Here is a 19,828-nt window from a genome sequence, read left to right as displayed (position 1 = left end):
GCAGAGGGATGGAATTAAAAAGCAGATATTTTAGGTTAAACTTGTAAAGAACCTTGCTTAGATCACACTTGGTGTACTGTGAACTGTTCTGGTCTCCATGTTATAAAAAGGATATCATGGTCCCGGTGAAGGTGTAGAAACAATTTACGAGAATTATACCAGAAGAAGTGAAAAGTTATACCTATCGGGAAGAATGAACAAAATTTACGAGAATTATACCAGAAGTGAGAAGTTATACCTATCAGGAAGAATGAACAGGCTGGGGCTCCTTTCTCTCGTAAAGGGAAGGTTTAGGGGTGACCTGATAGAGGTTTCCAAATTATGATAGGGAATTTACAGAGTGCTTCCATTAGTGGGCAAGTCCAGAAATAGGCGCCATAAATTTAAGATAGTCACCGACAAATCCAGTAGGAAATTCAGGAGAAAGTTCTTAACCCAAAGAGTGGTGAGAATGCTACCACGCCGAGCAGCTGACTTGAATAGTACAGATGCATTTAAGGGGAAGCTAGACAAATGCATGAAGCAGAAAGGAATAGAAGGATATGCTGGTAGGATTCAATAAGGGTGGAAGGAAGCTTGTGTGGAGAATAAACACCAATACAGACTAACTGGGGTGAATGGTCTGTTTCTTCGTTGTAATTTCTATGTAATACTACAGAGGAAAACATGCTGAAACTACACCGCACTCTGGCCAGGCAACACCTTGAATACTTTGCCCACTTCTAATCACTGGATACAGAGAGGGAAGATTTGAATCTTGGAGAAAGTGCAGCAAAGAGCCATGAGCTCCCAGCATTCAAGAGGATTGGGGCTATGAAGAAATACTGGATCAAGTGTATCAGGAAGTTCTTCACACAAAGAATGATGAACACATGGAATGGATATCTGGGTAGGGCAGTGGGGCAACTCCGAGAATCATTAGGAAACACCCATGATAAAGAGCAGGGAAATTGCATTTTATTTCTGCATGGATAACTTAGGTTAGGCTGGATGATCTCATCAAGATCAAAATTTCCCAAGGATACCACACTGGAGATAATGAGCAACATAATACAAGAAAACTTTTAGATGGGGCTGTTAAGTGGCAAATTAACTTTAACACAGATAAATGTGAGATAAAGCACTTTGTTAGGAAAAATAGAAACATTACCTGCACATCAGAAAATAAGGAACCAAATGGGGTAGATACACAAAGGGATGCAAGGGTGACAGGTGAACAAATCATTAAAAGTATCGTCATAAGTCAACATAGCAATTGAAAATTCAACAAAGCACTGGGATTAACTTTTAGGGGCTGATGAAAGATCATCCTGACCTAAAGATGCTGCCTGACCTGCTGAGTATTTACAGCATTTTTGGTTTTTATTTGAATTTTTAAGTAGTACTGAATTCAGAAGCTGAGATTATGTTAACTTGTATAGGGCCCTGGTCAAGCCACATGAAGACTGCTGTGCACATGCTGTAGTCTCCAGGCTGTACATAAAAAAGGACATAGACACACTGGTGGAAGTGCAAAGAAGGACGTTACCAGAGCTGAGAGATTACAGCTATCGGGAGAGAGTGAACAAGTTGGGATTTTTCCTATAGGGAGGCAAGTCTTGGAGAAGACCTAATAGGGAGCTTTAAAATTGCGAAAAAGATCAAACAGGGTAGATAGATGTAAAGAGAATGTTTCTACTTGAGAGAATCCAAAATTCAGGGCCAGAAATTCAAAACATAGTTACTAATAAATCCAGTAGGGAAATTTCTTTACCCTGACAGTGATTAGAATGTGGGACTCGCTACAACAGCAAATAGCTTAGATGCTTCAAAAGGAAATTAGACAAGTACATGATAGAAAAGGGAATAGAAAAACATGTTGAAAGGCTGAGATGAGGTGATGGAATGGGAGGGGATTCACGTGAAGTACAAACACCAGCAGAGGCTAGATGAGTCAAATGGTTTGTCTTTTTGTTGTAATTTCTATGCAAGTCATATTAGCACAGTAGTTGAGAGCAACACACCGTTTCAGAAAGCGACAAAAGCCATGTAACAAAGCACACACACTTTGGGCAAAACTGACGTACTATAAAAACCCACAAAAGTTAGAGTGGGTAACTTTCTTACCCATTTCACCAAGGCCTCAGCCTTTGTCCTGTGCACTGCCATTCTGTAGCTTTACTCACGAGTTGACCTGGAAATAAAAGGCAAAAGGTGTAAGCTAGAGGGAACGGAGATGTACAAGGTGTCATGGTGGCTTTGGCCTTCACTTTCCACATCTTTCATAGCCTGAGATAGCCTTGCACCTGGTAAAAAGGCTCCAGCCTTAAAAACCCTTCTGAGATCTCTGTGTGCTTCCAATTCTGACCTCGAAAATCCACAACTTTAAATATTGGCAGCCATGCCTTCGGCTGCCTGGGCCCAGAAATTCTGGAATTCCCTTGCCAAAGCTCTCCGCCTCTCTAGCTCTCCTCATGTAAGATGCTCGAATATTGCTGAATAAAAGAGAGATGTTGCTGAAGCTTTTTGTCTTACACTCATCAGGACAAACACAAGAATACCAAATTTTTAAAAAATCACAACAATTTATACTAGAAGGGAAAAGGGTGTCGAATGGTTGGCAGATCAACTCTGGTCGATTGGCTAAGACGTTGCCAAAGAGAAAGCTCCTACGTTATAAATTGTTGTGCCTGTTTGAAAATTGACATTCCTGCATTTGTCCCGATGAGTGCAAGACAAAAAGCTTCAGCAACATTTCTCTCTTTCAGCGATATTCAAGTTCTGTAATACCAAGTGACTGTTTTTAAGGTGCTCCTTAAAATTTGACCTCTTTCATCAAGCTTTGTCACCTACCCTAATATTTCCTCACGTCAAATTTTATTTCAAAGTTCAGTGTCAAGTTCTGTTTGATAATTGCGCCTGTAAAGCATTTTCAGACGTTTTACTCCAGCAAAGGCACTGCATAAATGCAGGTTGCTGTATTGGTTGAAGGCCAACCACCTACTGCTCTTTTATTGGTTTTTTTTTAATTCATTCATGGGATGTGGGCTTCGCTGGCTAGGCTAGCATTTATTGCTCGTCCAATGTCAACTTTCCCAGAAACTAACTCCCTGAAGCCTTGGCTAATGAAGGGCTGGGCTACTCGCCTTTCAGAAGGTGCAGCAAAAAAAAAGTAATAACAGGGTCTTGGTCAAGCATAACCTTAGAGGGGTTCATGAAAATGCGTGCCAATTCAAACCTTAAAAGGACTGGACATTTTCATGGTACATCAAACATGGAAGAAATGCAGCTGGTAGCAAGTTGCAGCATTATATAAATTTGAAATCAAGCCGCCTGGGCTCTTCTCCCAGAGGCCAGCATAAGAATCCTCATCAACTCCACAATATATCTCAAAACACAAACTCCCAATACAACAATGTAACTCTTTCAAGTACAAACCCTTTCCATCTGTTTCAGATGAAGTTATATTGTTTCATAGTTTGCCATTGTGAGATTTGAACTCTTGATACTCTTTCGAGTACAAACCTGTTTCCATCTGTTTCAGATGAAGTTACATGTTTCACAGTTTGCCATTGTGAGATTTGAACTCTTGATCTCAGGGTTACAAACCCAGTACCATAACCACTTGGCTATTTAGGCCAAGCTCGAATACAACAATGTAAATACTGCACATCACCATCGTATTTAATTGGTTGTAAAGCACTTTGGGATGTGATCATGAAGGCACTACACAGATGCAAGTTGTTTCTGTGCTGCAACACTCGTCACAGAAAAGGGCCATACACACAACAGCACTTGTATCTAAACAGACACAGTAGTGTAATGGTTACGATACCATAAAAATAATCCAGAGAATGAGAGTTCAAATCCTGCAATTATTGGTTGGAGTGTTCAAATTTAATTCTCAATTCAATTTTTTTTTTAAAAAATGTAAAAAATTCCAGGCAGCAGTAAAAGTCTCAATGAATTGTTGGGAATGTTATCAAAACCCAAAAGGCTAGTTTGGGAGGGTAACCTGCCATCCTTAGCCACTCAGGGCTTGGTGTGTGATTTCAGCCCTACAGCAGGCTGCTCTTAACTACCTTCTTAAGTGGCCTATTGAGCCCTTAAAGGTGATTAAAGGAGGGCAATAAACGCCCAAATTGCCAGTAAGGGCAATAAATGCCACAGCTGCTATTGATACTCACGCCCCAAGAAATGAAGCTGCCCTTTTTTTTTTAATATGTATATATATATATATTTATAAATAAACAGTAAACCCTGTTCATCACCGGGTGGTTTTAAGGACACAGGCAAGTACTTCCTGTGTGAGGGAAGCAGCCACTGAGGCCTGTCTGAGACCATGTCCACGCCTCCAGAATACACTCTGAAGAGGGGGTGGGGGGGAACTAGTCTCCAGCAGCCCTCCCCCCACCCCTACTAACAGGAGACAGGACAAAAAGTTAGTTTCAATGGCGGATTGGAGGAGCCGCAGTTGGGCAGCAGAACCTTCTCCAGCTCTGCCCAGCTCAGCTCAGCTCCCTCAATGTCCTGCCGGCACCATGGGCCACATTCCATCCACTGCTTCCTGCAGAGATGCCCTCTTGTTATTTAAAAAAAAAAGAGATAGAGGGTGTGGTCAAATATTGCGCCCACGGCTCTAAAGAGGAGGGCAGTCTATATGTGCGTGTGCAATTTGGGTTATTAATAATTAAAAAAAAAGCGGAAAAAAAAACTGCCGGAGGGCTTTTCTAAAAGAGAAATAAAAAAAGGTCGCATTCATGCATAAAATGGAGAGAGAAAACAACAGCTGCTCCCTGGGCCCTGACTCCAGGCTCACTTTGATTGGAAGCAAAAAAAATAATTCATTTTACAAAATAAAGTCACAAAAACAAAAAAAACCCCAATCGCTGGGGAGGTTTTAAGAAAAAGAGATCGAATTGCATTCATATGTTAAAAAACGGGAGCAGAAAACAAACAGGAGCTGGTGCTGGGCCCAGAGCCCTGGCTTGTTTTAAACAAGGGAATATATATATATATTTTAAACCCAACAATAAAGTTCACACATGAATAAATAAACGCAAAGGCTTGGAGAGAAGGACATATAAGCGTGACGGCCCCCACCCCCCAGGCAGCAAAAAACAAACAAAATAAAAGAATAAAAGCTGGAGAAAGAGTGGGGCCGGACTGCAATCCGCAACTGCTCCAGGTAACAATCCTTCCTTTTGGTTACACTGCTCACCGCTACAAAGTGTCCCGTCTGTCTGCAAATTCTCCTCCTTCCATTAAAGTTTGTGTCTCTCCCCAAACCCCTCCCACAAGTGGTTCCTTTTGTACTCTCTCTGGATAAAGAGGGGCTGGAGTGGGGGGGAGGAAAAAAAAGACCACTTTCATCTAAAATAAGAAAACAATAAATCCTCTCGACTGCTGCTGGCAGAGTGCTTCTACTTCCTGTTACGTCGCTTATTGCTTCCCTCATCTCTCTCTCGCTCTCTCTCTCCCCCCCAGCTCAAGTGATCTGTTCATCTCAGCCTTGGCTCAGCGGGTAGGACCCTGGTCCATCGCTCAGGAGGCTGTGGGTTCAAAACCTGCTTGGGAAACAAGTGCATGTACAGTCTTAGGGAAGTGCTGCACTGTTGGGAGGTGCCATCTTTAGTTCTGGTATGATAGCCAAGTGGTTATGGTACTGGGTTTGTAACCCCAAGATCAAGAGTTCAAATCTCACCATGGCAAATTATGAAACAATGTCATTTCATCTGAATAGGAACAGATGGAAAAGTGTTTGTACTCAAAAGAGTTACAACAGTGATTACTTTTGAAAAGTACATTCCAAAAATCAGAGAATTGTTACAGCACAGAAGGAGCCCATTAGGCCCATCACGTCTGCACTGGTTCCTTCAACAAGTAACTCTCTTCATGCCGTTCTTCTGCCTGTTCCCTGTAGCTCTGCACATTCTTCCTTTTCAGATAGCAGTTTCATTCTCTCTTTAACACCTTGATTGAACTTGCCTCAACCACTCTCAGGTAGTGCATTCCAGACCTTAATCACTCACTGCATGAAAGTTTTTCCCCCATATCACTTATGCTTTTTTTAAAAAGAAAATTCATTTATGGGATGTGGGTATCACTGAGTAGGCCAGCATTTATTGCCCATCCCTAATTGCCCCTGAGGTGGTGGTGGTGAGCTGCCTTCTTGAACCGCTGCAGTCCATGTGGTGTAGGTACACCCACAGTGCTGTTAGGGAGGGAGTTCCAGGATTTTGACCCAGCGACAGTGAAGGAACAGCAAACTATTTCCAAGTCAGGAAGCTGAGTGACTTGGAGGGGAACTTCCAGTTGTTAGCGTTCCCAACTATCTGCTGTCCTTGTCCTTCTAGATGGTAGCTGTCATGGGTTTGGAGCCTTGGTGAGTTCCTGCAGTGCATCTTGTAGATGGTGTACACTGCTGCCACTGTGCATCACTGGGGGCAAGGCTGAATGTTGTGGATGGGGTGCTGATCAAATGGGCTTTGCCCTAGGGGATGTTGAGTTTGAGCGTTGTTGGAGCTGCACTCATCCAAGCAAGTGGAGAATATTCCATCATACTCCTGACTTGTGCCTTGTGGACAAGCTTTGAGGAGTCAGGTGGTGAGTTACTCAGCGCAGGAATCCAAGCTTCTGACCTGCTATTGTAGCCACAGTATTTATATGGTTAGTCCAGTTCAGTTTCTGCTCAATGGTAACCACCAGGATGTTGATAGTGGGGGATTCAGCAATTGTAATACCATTGAATGTCAAGGGCAGATGGTTGGATTCTCTCTCGTTGGAGATGCTCATTGCCTGGCACTTGTGTGGTACAAATGTTACTTGCCACTTATCAGCCTAAGCCTAGCTACTGTACAGGTCTTGCTGCATTTGGACATGGACTGCTTCTATATCTGAGGAGTTACGAACAGTGCTGAACATTGTGCAATCATCAGCAAACATATCCACTCTGACCTTATGATGGCAGGAAGATCATTAATGAAGCAGCTGAAGATGGTTGGGCTGAGGACATTACCCTGAGGAACTCCTGCAGTGATGTCCTGGAACTCAGATGATTAACTTCCAACAACCATCTTCCTTTGTGCTAGGTATGACTCCAGTCAATTCTTTTGCAAATTACTTTAAATCTGTACCCTCTCATTCGAAGGGAAAAAAGTTTCTCTCTATCTACTCTGTCCAGACCCCTCGTGATTTTGAAGACATGTATCAAATCTCCACCCAGCCTTCTCTTCTCCAAGGAGAACAGTCCTAACTTCTCCAATCTATCTCCATTACTGAAGTTTCTCATCCCTGGAAGCATTCCCATGAATCTTTTCTGCACTCCAATGCCTTCATAGCTTTCCTAAAAAGTGCAGTGCCCTGGACACAATACTCCAGCTGAAGCTGAACTAGTGTCTTAGGCATAATCAACATAACCTCCTTGCTCCTGTACTCTATGCCCCTATTAATAAAGCCCAGGAAACAGTATGCTTTATTAACCACTCTCTCAACCTGTACTGCCACCTTCAATGGATTTATGCACATATACACCCAGGTTCCTCTGCTCTTGCATCCCCTTTAGAATTATACCCTTTATTTTATATTATCTCTCCATGTTCTTCTTATCAAAATTAATCACTTCACATTTTTGCACATTGGACTTCATTTGCCACGTGTTCGCCCATTACACTAACTTCACTGTGTTTTGAAGTTCTACACTATCCACCTCACAGCTTACAATCTTCCACAAACTTCAAAATTTCACCTTGTACATCAAGGTCTAGGTCATTATATAATCGGGAAAAACAAGGGTCCCAGCACTGACCCCTGCAGAATTTCACTACAAACCTTTCTCCAGTCTGAAAAACATCCATTAACCACCTCTGTTTCCTGTCACTATTTTGTATCCATGTTGCTACAGTCCCTTTTATTCCATGAGATATAACTTGAGCAAAGTTTGTTGTGTGGCACTGTATCAAATGCCTTTTGGAAGTCCACGTACACCACATCAACAACATGACCATCAACAACTCTCATCTCTTCAAACATCTCCAGCAAGTTAAACATTTTAGATTTTCCCTCAAGAAATCCGTGCAGAATTTCACACGTTTTTTAGTCTGCATTTGTCTATGTGACTATTAACTTTATCCCAGATGATTGTTTCTAGAAGCATTCCCACCACCAAAGTTAAACTGACTGGCCTGCAGTTGCTTGGCTTATTTTGAACCAGAGCAAAACATTTGTAATTGTCCAGTACTGTGCCACCAGCCCCTAGTCCAAGAAAGACTGGAAAATTATGGCCAGTGCCTCCACCATTTCCACTCTCGCTTCCCTCAGTATTCTTGTATGCATCTCATCCGGTCCCCGTGCGTAAAAAGTACAGACAGCCTATCCAATGCCACCTCCTTATCAATAATCCCATCTAGTTTCTGAATTACCTCCTCTTTCACAAAGGCCTGGGTAGCACCTTCTTCCTTGGTAGAGACAGATGCAAAGTATTCATTTAATACCTCAGCTATTCCCCTGCCTCCATGTGTAAATCCCCCTTTTTGGTCTCTAATTGGCCCTACTCCTTTTTCTATTTATATGCCTATAGAAGACTTTGAGATTCACTTTTGTTAGTTGCTAGTCCCTTCTCATACTCCCTTTTTGCTTCTCTTATTTGCTTTTTCACCTCTCTTCTAAACCTTCTGTATTCAATTGTATTTTCTTCCTGACATCTGTCATAATCGCACATTTGCTTCCTCATCTTAATTTCTATTGCTTTTGTCATCCAGGGAGCTCTGGATTTGTTGGCCCTACCTTTCCCTTTCGAGGAAATACACCTTAACCGTGCCCGAACTCTCTCCTCTTTGAGGGTAGCCCATTGTTCAGCTACTGTTTTATAAGCCAAACTTTGGCTCCAATTTATTCAGCCCACATCCGTTCTTACCCCACTGAAGTTGGCTTTCCCCAAGTTAATTATTCTTACTCTGGATTGTTCTTTGTCACTTTCCATAGACAGTCTAAACCTTATGATACAATGATCACTGTCCCCCAAATGTCCTCCTAATGACACTTAATTCAACTGACCCACCTCATTCGCAAGAACCAGGTCTAGCAGTGCCTTTCTTGTTGGACTGGAAACATACTGCTATACAAAATTTTCCTGAACACACTCTAGGAAGTCTTGCCTTTCTCTGCCCTTTACACTACTACTATCATCCCAGCCAGTGCAGACATATTAGGCCAAATGGCCTCCTTCTGTGCCATACCAATTCCGTGATTCCATATCCAGATAAAGTCCCCCCTCGTTTTATACCTCTCTGCAATTTCTTTGCAAATTTGTTCCTCTATATCCTTTTCACTAGTTGGTGACCTATAAACTACACTGTGCAATGTTGTATTTTAATTGGCTGTGAAGTGCTTTGGGGCATCCGGAGGTTGTGAAAGGTGCTATACAAATGCAAGTTGTTTCTTTATTCTCACTTCACACCTCCCTCCTAGCTCAGGGGTCAGTCTCAGGATAAGAGGTTGGCCATTTAGGGCTGAGATGAGAAATTTCTTCACTCTGGAATTCTCCACCACAAAGAGCTGTAGATGCTCCATTTTTGAAAATATTCAAGACAGATACGGACAGATTTTTTTGGGCATTAAGGTAATCAAGGGATATGGGAATAAAGCAGGAAAGGGGGAGTTGAGGTAGATCAGCTATGACATTATTGAATGGTGGAGCAGGTTTCAGGAGCCAAATGGCCAATTCCTATTTGTGTTCTCAGAAAATCTCTGTTCACCTCCTCACTCCAAGTGCCTGGCCCATGGAAGTGTGGAAATCAGGGCAATGCAATCATCAAAATCACAAACAGCTCCTCCACAAAGCTCATGCTGCAAAAGCCTTAAGATAGCTCAACATTTCATTTGAATTTGACTCTTCAGAAAACATTCTCACCCATGTGGACATATTTTGAAAAGATTTTTTGTGCTTACTCAGCTTTACCACATTTCCACTAAGAATTTCACGACTTATTTAAACTATTAAAATAATCGGATAAATCTAGAACACGAGAAGGGGAGAAGTGATACAGCAGACATAACATGAAGATTTGACTTTTATTTTGAGACAGAAAGGCACTGACAATCTGGCTCAGGTGAAACAAGTGTAGAGAGAGAAAATAAATACTTACGGGGAAACATAGATAAATGTATGGCACAGAAGGCAGCCATTTGGTCCACTGTGTCCATGGTTAAGTCATCCAACCTAATCCCAGCTTCCAGCTCTTGGCCCCTAGCCCCACGGATATGCACTTGAGGTGCCATAATAATGTTTTTTTTAAATCTGATAAGGGGATGCCTGTCTCCATTTTTCAGGCTCTCCTATATTTATACAGTCCCTTTCATAACACAGGGATGCACTTCTGAAGTAGGTCAGAACATAGGAACAGGAAGAGGCCTTCAGCCCCTTGAGCCTTTCCACGATTCAATGAGATCATGGTTGATCCGCAAACTAACTCCAAATCTCAATTTCAAAAGATAACCAGTTGATTGTTAACCAATCGATTCTCAGTTTTAAAATTAACAATTGATCTAGCATAAATTGCCATTTGTGGGAAAGAGTTCCAAACCTCCACCACCCTTAAATGTGTGGAAGTGTTTCCTAATTTCACTCCTAGAGGTCTGGCTGTCATTTCTCGACCATGTCCCAGAATCCCCAAAACACCAGACGTGAAACCAATTAATTCAAGACAACAAAGACAGAAAAAAAACAAGCAAAAGTAAAAAAAGATCAGCAGTTGAGACACCCTGCACATGAAATGTGGTATCTATACACCTTTTACTGTGCACGCATCTCAGGGACAGGAGAGACTAGAGACGTTGGGACTCTCAGGACATGGGAACAAAGGACTTAAGGACAGGAGTTGGCTATTCAGCCCCTAAAGCCCACTCCAACTTTCAATAAGATCTGGGGAGGTGAAGTGGTGTTTTCACTGGACTAGTAATCCAGATACCTTGTTAACGTTCTGGGGACCCGGGTTTGAATCCCACCATGGCGGATGGTGAAATTTGAACTCAAAGGGGAAAAAACATATGGAATTAAAAGTCAAATGATGACCACGAAAGCATTGTCGATTGTTGTAAAAACCCATCTGGTTCACTAATGTCTTTTATGGAAGGAAATCTCTGCTGTCCTCACTTGGTCTGGCTTACATGTGACTCCAGATCCACAGTAAAGTGGTTGACTCTTAACCGTCCTCTGAAATGGCTGAGCAAGCTATCAGTTGTCAAGGGGCAATTAGGGTTGAGCAATAAATGCTGGCCTAGCCAATGACACCCACATCCCATGAACGTATAAAAAAAAGGCTGATCTGCTTGTGGTCCCAGCTCCACTTTCCTGTCTACCCCCATACCTTACTTAAAAGCCCAGCCTCCGTTACCTTCTGGGGAAGAGAATTCCACACTGTAATGACTCTTGGAGAAAAAAATTCTCCCCATCTCTGTCATAAAAGGGAGACCTCTTTTTCATACACTATGTCCCCGAGTTCTAGTTTCTCCCACAAGCTGAAACATCCTCCCAGTCTCTACCCTATCCAGTCTCCAGACTCTTCACTGAAGTAGAGAAGGCCAAAAGATGACCCAAGAGAACATTAAATTATGAAGGGTTTTGATAGTGTGTGGTGATCAAGTTACTGGACTGGAAAATCAAAGGTTCAAATCCCATTGTGGCACATTATATAAAAAACACAAGAAATAGGAGGAGTAGGTCATTTGGCCCATCGAGCCTGCTCCACCATTCAATAAGATCATGGCTGATCCAATTGTGGCCTCAATTCCGTTTTCCTGCTGGGGCCCCAAGCCCCTGACTCTCTTGTGAATCAAAACTCTGTCAAACTTAGCCTTGAATATATTCAATGACACAGCCTCACTGCTCACTGGGGTAAGAGAATTCCAAAGATTAACGACTCTCAGAAGAAATTCCTCCTCATGATGGAATATTCTCCACGTGCCTGGATGAGTGCAGCTCTCGCAACATTCAAGGAGCTTGACACTATTCAGGACAAAGCAGCCCACTTGTTTGGCATCCCATCCACAAACATTTGGTCCCTCCAGCACCGATGCACATTGGCAGTAGTGTATACCCTTCTTCTTAGACCGTACTTTCCAAACTCACGACCACTACCATCTAGAAGGACAAGGGCAGCAGACACATGGGAACAACATCACCTGGAAAATCCCTTCCAACCCACTCACCATCCTGACTTGGAACTATATTGCCATTCCTTCATTGTTGTTAGATCAAAATCCTGGCACTTCCTTCCTAACAACACTGTGGGTGTAACTACATCACAGACTGCAGCTGTTCAAGAAGGCAGCTCACCATCGCCTTCAAGGACAATAAATGCTAGCTTAGCCAGCGACACCCACATCCCATGAATTTTTTTTCAATAGGAGACCCCTTATTTTTAAAACTGTGCCCTAGTTCTAGACCAAAGCTATACGCAATACACTGTATGCTTTCACCAATGCCCTGTACAATTGTGGCAAGACTTCCCTACTTTTATACGCCACCCCACTTGCAAAAAGGGCCAACATTTCATTTGCCTTCCAAAATGTTTGCCATACTTGCATGCTAACGTTTTGTGATTCATATACCAAGATGTTCAGATCCCTCTGCACAGCAGCATCTCTCCATTTAAATAATATTCTGCTTTTCTGTTCTTCCTGCCTCACATTTTCCCACATTATACTCCATCTGCAAATTTTTTTGCCCACTCACTTAAAGTATCTATATCACTTTGCAGACTCTGTATCCTGCTCACAACTTGCTTTCCTACCTATCTTCATATTATGGAATCAAATTCAATTCATCTAATAATTTGTGGACAGGAACCAGCCATTAGAAGGATGAAACCTCCTGAATTACAAGTTCAACAATGTCTTTCAGAATGGGGACTGATAACAACATCAAGCCTGTTGATTCAAGTGTGATTTTTAGTGCAATCTGATGACAACACTAATAATATTCACACACCCTAACTCCCTGAACAAACAAACTAATCTCAGCTCTGGTTTCTGTACATTGACCAGAGTGCTTTGATCAGGAAGATTAAGAGTTCTGTGTAGCTGCGCTATTATAAGTAAAAACAGAAAATGCTGGAAACTGTCAGCAGGTCTGGCAGTATCTGTGGAGAGAGAAACAGAGTTAACGTTTCAGGTTTTATCTTTTGTCAGAACTGGAAGAAGTTCAAAACTTAACCATTTGTAAACACGTGGTCAGGAAACGTGGGGACAGGGGAGATGGGTAGGAAAGAATGAAAAGGGAAAACAAAAACAAAAACACCTGGAAAAACTCAGCAGGTCTGGCAGCATCTGCGGAGAGGAACACAGTTAACATTTCGAGTCCGAATGACCCTTCAACAGAACTAAGTAAAATTGTAGAGAGGTGAAATATAAGCTGGTTTAAGGGAGGGGTGGGACAAGTAGAGCTGGATAGAGGGCCAGTGATAGGTGGAGATTGCCAAAAGATGTCACAGACAAAAGGACAAAGAGGTGTTGAAGGTGGTGATATTAGCGAAGGAATGTGCTAATTAAGGCTAAATTAGCACATTCCTTAGCTAATATCACCACCTTCAACACCTCTTTGTCCTTTTGTCTGTGACATCTTTTGGTTATCTCCACCTATCACTCGCCTTCTATCCAGCTCCACTTGTCCCACCTCTCTCCCCGCCCCCAAACCAGCTTATATTTCACCTCTCTTCTATTTTTACTTAGTTCTGTTGAAGAGTCATACAGACTCGAAACGTTAACTGTGTTCCTCTCCGCAGATGCTGCCAGACCTGCTGAGTTTTTCTAGGTATTTTTGTTTTTGTTTTGGATTTCCAGCATCCGCAGTTTTTTGCTTTTATCTTAGAATGAAAGGGAATGCCTATGAAAGAGTGGCAGGCAGGAATGATTAAAATGACAACAGGGATAATGGTGCAAGGCAAAATAGGGTAGCAATGAACATTCAACCACACCATCACAAAGACCACCTATTTCCACCTCTAACATCATCTGACTTTGTCCCAGCCTCAGCTTAAACTCTCATCCATGCCTTTATTAACTTCAAGCTTGACTACTCCAACATTCCTGGCTGGCCTCCCAGTCTTCACCCTCTGTAAACTCGAGGTCATCCAAAACTCTGCTGCCTGTGTCCTAACCCATTCCAATTCCTGATCATACATCACCCCTGTGCTCGCTGATCTACACTGTCTCCCAGTTAAGCCAAGCCTCGATTTTCAAATTCTCATCTTAATTTTCAAATCCTCCCACACCCTTCCCAATGTCTGTAACCTGTTCTAGCCCTACAAATACCTGTGCTCCTCCAATTCCAGTCTATTGCACATTCCAGATTTTCATCACTCTACCACCAGCTTCAGCTGCCCAGGCCCTAGATTCTGGAATTTCCTCCATAAGCCTCTCTTTCCTACTTTTAAGACATTCCTTAAAATCTACTTGTCATCTACCTAATATCTCTTTGTGGCTCAGTGACGCATTTTATTTGATAATGCTTCCGTGAAGTGCCTTGGGATGTTTTACCATGTTAAAAGCACTGTATAAATAAAAGCTCTTGCTGTGCTGGGTTATTTAAGCAACAAAAGATGATCCCGGAGGAGCTGTAAACAGAAACAGCAGAATCATTACCAGCAGCTGTCTGAAGAAAAAGCAATGGTTATAATCTGAAGATATTGAAAACAATGTCGAGTCCAGAAGGTTGTAATTATGCAGTTTAATTACACCGGCGATGATGAAAGGGAGCACTTTTGAAGATTGAGAGAGTGTTAATGGTGCCAGTGCAAGGTCGGTAGTCAGCCATGGAATACAGTCGTACCTCCTGGGGTCATATTCCCTCCTTCCAGCAGCTGGACTTAGTTGGCAGCACACTTACTTACCAGATGGGCAGTTACTAGCTCAAAATTCAGATCAATTGCTCAGCTCAAATTAAGCCCACACTCCCACTACGGCATTTTTAAAAATTCTTTTATGTGATGTGAGCATCACTGGCTAGGCCAGCATTTATTGCCTATCCCTAATGACCCTGGTGGTGGTGAACAGCCTTCTTGAACAACATGTAGGTACACCCACAGTGCTGTTAGAGAAGGCATTCTAGGATTCTGACCCTGCCAGAGTGAAGGAACGGCAATATATTTCAAAGTCAGGGTGGTGTGTGGCTTGGAGGGGAACTTCCAGGTTGTGGTGTTCCCATGTGTCTGTTGCCTTCGCCTTCTAGGTGGTAGAGGTCATGGGTTTGAAAGGTGCTGTCGAAGGAGCCTTGGTGAGTTGCTGCATTTATCTTGTAGATTGTACACACTGCTGCTACTGTTTGTCAGTGGTGGAGGGAGTGAGCGTATAAGGTAGTGGACGGGGTACCAATCAAGCAGGCTGTTTTGTCCTGTATGGTGTCCAGCTTCTTAAGCGTTGTTGGAACTGCACTCATCCAGGCAAGGGGAGAATATTCCATCACACTCCTGACTTGTGCCTTGTAGATGGAGGACGACAAACAAACAAGAAACAAATGCAAAAGGGGAACAGCCGGATCCAATGGATGCTATTGTTGGGGGGGGGGGGGGGGGGGGGGGGGGGGGGGGGGGGGCGTGAGGGGTTGGCATCTGCGGGGGGGTAGAAGGATAGTTGGGGGGTGTCCAGTTCATTTTCTGGTCAATGGTAACCCCCAGGATGTTGATAGTGGGGGGGGCGTTCAGCAGTAGTAATACCAAGGGGAGATGGTTAGATTCTCTTGATGGAAATGGTCATTACCTGGCACTTAGCACAAATGTCACTAAAAGGATTTAGATGAGATTTTACACCCTAGACTCGGTTTAGGTGAAAGTTGGAAAATTTTTTGGCTTTGAGAGGACAAGAAGTTCTTCCTGTGTCCCTGTCAACATTTACCTTCAAACAATACCACAACTTGTATTCACACAGCATCTTTAATATAGTAAAAACAACCCAAGGGCTTCACTGGAGAGTTATTAAAAAACAGATTTTCTGGTCTTTCATCTGAATAAGAGTGTTGTTTTGTCATGACTCAGTGGGTAGCACTCTCACTGAAGTCAGAATGTTGTGGTTTCAAGTCATACTCCAGAGACTTTAGCACAAAATCTAGACTGACACTCCCAGCAGAAACTGAGGGAGTGCCTCACTATTGGACTGTCGTCTTTTGGCTAAAATGTTTAACTTCTCAGGTAGATGCAAAAGATTCAATGGCCACCATTTTGAAGAGTAGGGCAGTTACCTCGGTTGTCCTGGCAAAGATCAATCCCTCAAATAACACTGATAAAATAGGTGGTCTGAGTCGTTTTCTCAGTGCCATTTGTGGGAGTGTGCTGTGAACAAATTGGCTATTGCATTTCCTACAACAGGGCACTGATTAAATTTCGAACACACTTCACTGGTTCTGAAGTGCTTTGGGGCATTGCTGAGTTAGTGAAAGGTGCTGTAGCAATGAGAGTCTTTCTTTCTAATCCCATTACTGATATTATCAGACATTAAGATTAGGTCTTTTCACAATGAAACCAAGAAACATTTTTTTCAAACACAAAAGAGCTGGAACTGCCTCCCCTAAAAGGCTGCAGATGTTTTGGTCAACTGAAGTTTTAAGGGCAGAGACTGATGGAACTTGCTAGGCAAGGGTATCAAGAGATAAGAAGCAAAGGCAAAAAACTGGAGTTGAGGCCATGATGGAATAGAATAATGCCAGAACAGCCTTGAGGGGCTGAATGGAATACTTCTGTCCCCAAAAGTGTGAAGCATTTTAAGTTATTCTGACACAAATATAAGTATTCATAGCCATGGGGCACCACAAAGCCTTCTCAATAGGATGCTGACATGTGGGCTCCACTTACAATCCCTCATAAATACACATTCACAAAATCACAAAAGGTTAGTATGCAGTACAGCAGGAAAGCTAATAGAATGTTATCATTTATTGTGAGGGGAACTGATTACACAAGTAGGGAGGTTATGCTTCAGTTGTACAAGGCATTAGTGAGGCCACATCTGGAGTATTGTGCACAGTATTGGTCTCCTTATTTAAAGAAAGATGTAAATGCGTTTCGAAGCAGTTCAGAGAAGATTTACTAGACTAATACCAGGATTGGGTGGGTTGTCCTATGAGGAAAGGCTGGACAGGTTAGGCTTGTATCCACTGGATTTAGAGTAAGGGGCGACTTAATTGAAACCTTTAAGATCCTGAGGGGTCTTGACAGGGTGGATGTGGGAGAATTTAGAACGAGGGGGGTCACTGTTTAAAAAATAAAGGGTCGCTCATTTAAGATGAGGAGAAATTTATTCTCTGAGGGTTGAGTGTCTTTGGAACTCTCTTCCTCAAAAGAGACAGTGGAAGCAGAGTCTTTGAATATTTTTAAGGCAGAGCTAGATAGATTCTTCATTAACAAGGGGGTGAAAGGTCATCAGGGGTAGGCAGGAATGTGGAGTTGAGGTGACATTCAGATCAGCCATGACCTTATTGAATGTCCGAGCAGGCTCGAGGGGCCGAGTGGCCTACTCCTAATTCATATTTTTGTATGTATTCCCTACCTCACCCACAATGTGGTGAGGTAATCGAGTGGGACTTGGTCACTACCCAGACAGCTTGCTCAGTGGTGTGTATTCAGTGACCACCACGTGCACTCTCCTTTGCTATTTGTTAATAATATGATCACTATGAAAACTTGCATTTACATAGTGCTTTCAATGTAAGAAAACCCGCCAGGACACTTCACAGGAGAGTTACCAAACAATATTTATCAAGTCATACAAGGAGATACTAGGACAAGGGCCCAAAAGCTCAGTCAAAGAGGAGTTTCTTAAAGGCGAGTTGGTGGGGTCTAAAGAGGAAGTTTCAGAGCTTAGGGCCCAGGCAGCTGAAGGCACAGCCCAATGGTGGAGCGATTGGGAACGCTCAAGAAAGTCTGTAAAGAGATGGAGTGTGTTTTGCCAAGATTCATCCCGAGCAGCTCTGTGACACAGGACTCTGTGCTCTATGGGTTGTTCCTAGGAGAGGAAAACATCAACCTTGGCTGGAGGACAAGCAACTCGGCAAAAAACACTCTTTGGTTTGCCGAAACATGCTGGACTTCAAGTGCAAAGAGCGGCCCATGACTAAGTGCTGCAGACTGTCACATTCCAAGGTCCAGGACCACATACTCAGGGGTGCACTAAAGCTTGGGGCAGCAACCTCAAAGGCTCAATGAGGGAAGGTCACTGTCTAGGGTCCAGCTTCCATTGTACAAAGAGGGGCTGGAAACTGTAAAACTCCTCAGATGGTATCTTTGTCATGTAATTGTAATTGCATGGAGGTACCTCAGAGTACCATACACTGTATGGAAAGAACTTGAACTGGATTGCACTTTTGGCCATGCCCAATCTGAACTTGTAGAGAATGTCATTTTACACTTTTTTATGAATGGAATGCATGTCTAAAACAAATAGTTGGTAATGTGCAAGGGGCCACAATTGGAGGAGTAAAGATCTTGGAGAGTTGTAGGCGTTGAAGGAGATGACAGATATGAAGGGTTGAGGCCATGGAGGGATTTGGAATGAGAGATGAGAATTTTAAAAAGGCATGGACAGACCAAGAGTCAACCTAGCTCAGTGAGCCCTTTTGGGGTGGTAATGGGTGAACATAATATGATGCACATTAGAAACTAGGCACACATTATAAAACCTTAGCCTTAAATCCATCTCTCCAAATAACATTTATTTAACCTCACTACTTCAGTCATTGTTTCTCTGACATCTGCTCTCCCAAACTACAAATGCACCAACCAATACTCAAAATCTCCTCCTCCTCCCAATGTGGCAATCAAGAGTCAACCATATAGCCTCCTGTTCAAAATCAACTCTTTACCAGGACCTTAAAAGTCTTTTCCCTCTTCTGACAAGTGACAAGCTTTCCTGGCCCATGTTACCGCTTCTGCTCAGCCTTGACTGCATCCTTCCTGCGATAGGCCTTGGCAGCCCTACCTCCCAATGTCTCCAATTTAAAAATATTTAAACAGAAAGGTAAGTTAAACCTGCAGACTGGGAGTCTAAGGTATTTTAAAACTGATTCACCAAAAACTACACAAACAGACCTGGCAACGTCATGGAAAAAAATCATTTAATAACAATTACTGCAGTAAAGTCACTGGGGCCAAGGGGGGAGGGGGGAGAGAGAGCAAGAAAGAAAGATTCTCACACAAAGAAAATAAAGGTTTGGCAGCAGATTAAGGAATACCAAGTTCCTTCACTCCACAATACCAGATATCTAAACTCCAACAGGATCAGCTCTTGGTTACAGATTCCTATTCACAGTTAGTTCTCTCTCCAGCAGAACACCAGTGATTATATCTCTGGCTGCTCTCCAACATCTCTGCTTTTAAAGCTACTTGCTCTCCACATTTCAATCTTGGACTCCTCCTCCCATCGCTGTTTGCCCAACCCTTTCTACTGAAAGGAACAGGAACACTAAAACCCAACAATGCACTCATTGAATTTAGACAGCGTTAATTTAAAACAAAGTTGCTAGATTATTTTATGAGAATTCTATTCATACTAAATTCTCATCTTGTACGTTTCAAGTTCATGCTTGCGGAGGCCATTGTGCCCATTGTGTCAGTGCTGGCTCATTGAAAGAGCTATCTAATTAGGCCCACTCCCTGCTATTTCCCCACAGCTTTGCAAATTCTTCCCTTTCAAGCATTCATCCAAATTTCTTTATCAATTTTACTATTGAACCTGCCTCTACCATCCTCTCATGCAAAACATTCCAGATCACTGCAACTCGCGGCGCATAAACAATTCTCTGCTGGATGTCTTCACCAATTCTCTAAAATCTGTGTCCCTCTGGTTACCAACCCTGTTGCCAGTG

At 42.8% G+C, this 19,828-nt stretch overlaps 1 protein-coding gene across 2 annotated transcripts in view; it reads right to left on the bottom strand.

The window, feature by feature from the left end:
• numa1 (nuclear mitotic apparatus protein 1) overlaps positions 1-19,828 on the bottom strand; it is a 90,501-nt gene that overhangs the window by 62,992 nt on the left and 7,681 nt on the right. The window contains exons 1-2 of one of the 2 annotated variants that reach the window (XM_041198629.1): positions 5,201-5,408; positions 2,107-2,173 (exon numbers count right to left, since the gene is read on the bottom strand). In XM_041198629.1, coding sequence (XP_041054563.1) covers positions 2,107-2,148 — 42 coding nt within the window. In that variant the 5' untranslated portion in view covers positions 2,149-2,173; positions 5,201-5,408. Of the gene's footprint in view, positions 1-2,106; positions 2,174-5,200; positions 5,409-19,828 lie in introns of those variants that run through there. The other variant, XM_041198630.1, reaches the window with a different exon arrangement.

Source organism: Carcharodon carcharias, chromosome 11 (assembly GCF_017639515.1).
Source record: "Carcharodon carcharias isolate sCarCar2 chromosome 11, sCarCar2.pri, whole genome shotgun sequence".
Taxonomy (NCBI): domain Eukaryota; kingdom Metazoa; phylum Chordata; class Chondrichthyes; order Lamniformes; family Lamnidae; genus Carcharodon; species Carcharodon carcharias.
This window is presented reverse-complemented; position numbering and strand designations above follow the sequence as displayed.